The 250-nt window shown below is 63.6% G+C and overlaps 1 protein-coding gene across 1 annotated transcript in view; it reads left to right on the top strand.

The window, feature by feature from the left end:
• Positions 1-250, top strand: part of CIITA (class II major histocompatibility complex transactivator) — a 60,644-nt gene that overhangs the window by 51,532 nt on the left and 8,862 nt on the right. Inside the window, exon 16 of the mRNA XM_027771061.1 lies at positions 74-166. Coding sequence (XP_027626862.1) covers positions 74-166 — 93 coding nt within the window. The remainder of the gene's footprint in view (positions 1-73; positions 167-250) is intronic.

The following is a 250-nucleotide window of genomic DNA, read 5'->3' on the forward strand; positions in this document are numbered from 1 at the left end:
CCAACGCTGAGACAGGAAGGGTCAGTTGGCCTCTGGGACACCACTGACGACCCCCATCTGATTCTACCTGCAGCCTGGACTCGCTGAGTGAGAACAAGATTGGGGACGAGGGTGTCTCGCAGCTCGCAGCCACCTTCCCTCAGCTCAAGGCCCTGGAAACACTCAAGTGAGTGAAACACTCAAGCCAGTGGGGTGGGCCTGCCCGCCCCCCTGCAGCGCCTGGCCCCCACAGGCCCGCGGGCTCCCTTCT

The sequence above is a fragment of the Tupaia chinensis genome, unplaced genomic scaffold, assembly GCF_000334495.1.
Source record: "Tupaia chinensis unplaced genomic scaffold, TupChi_1.0 Scaffold000182_1, whole genome shotgun sequence".
Lineage (NCBI taxonomy): Eukaryota > Metazoa > Chordata > Mammalia > Scandentia > Tupaiidae > Tupaia > Tupaia belangeri.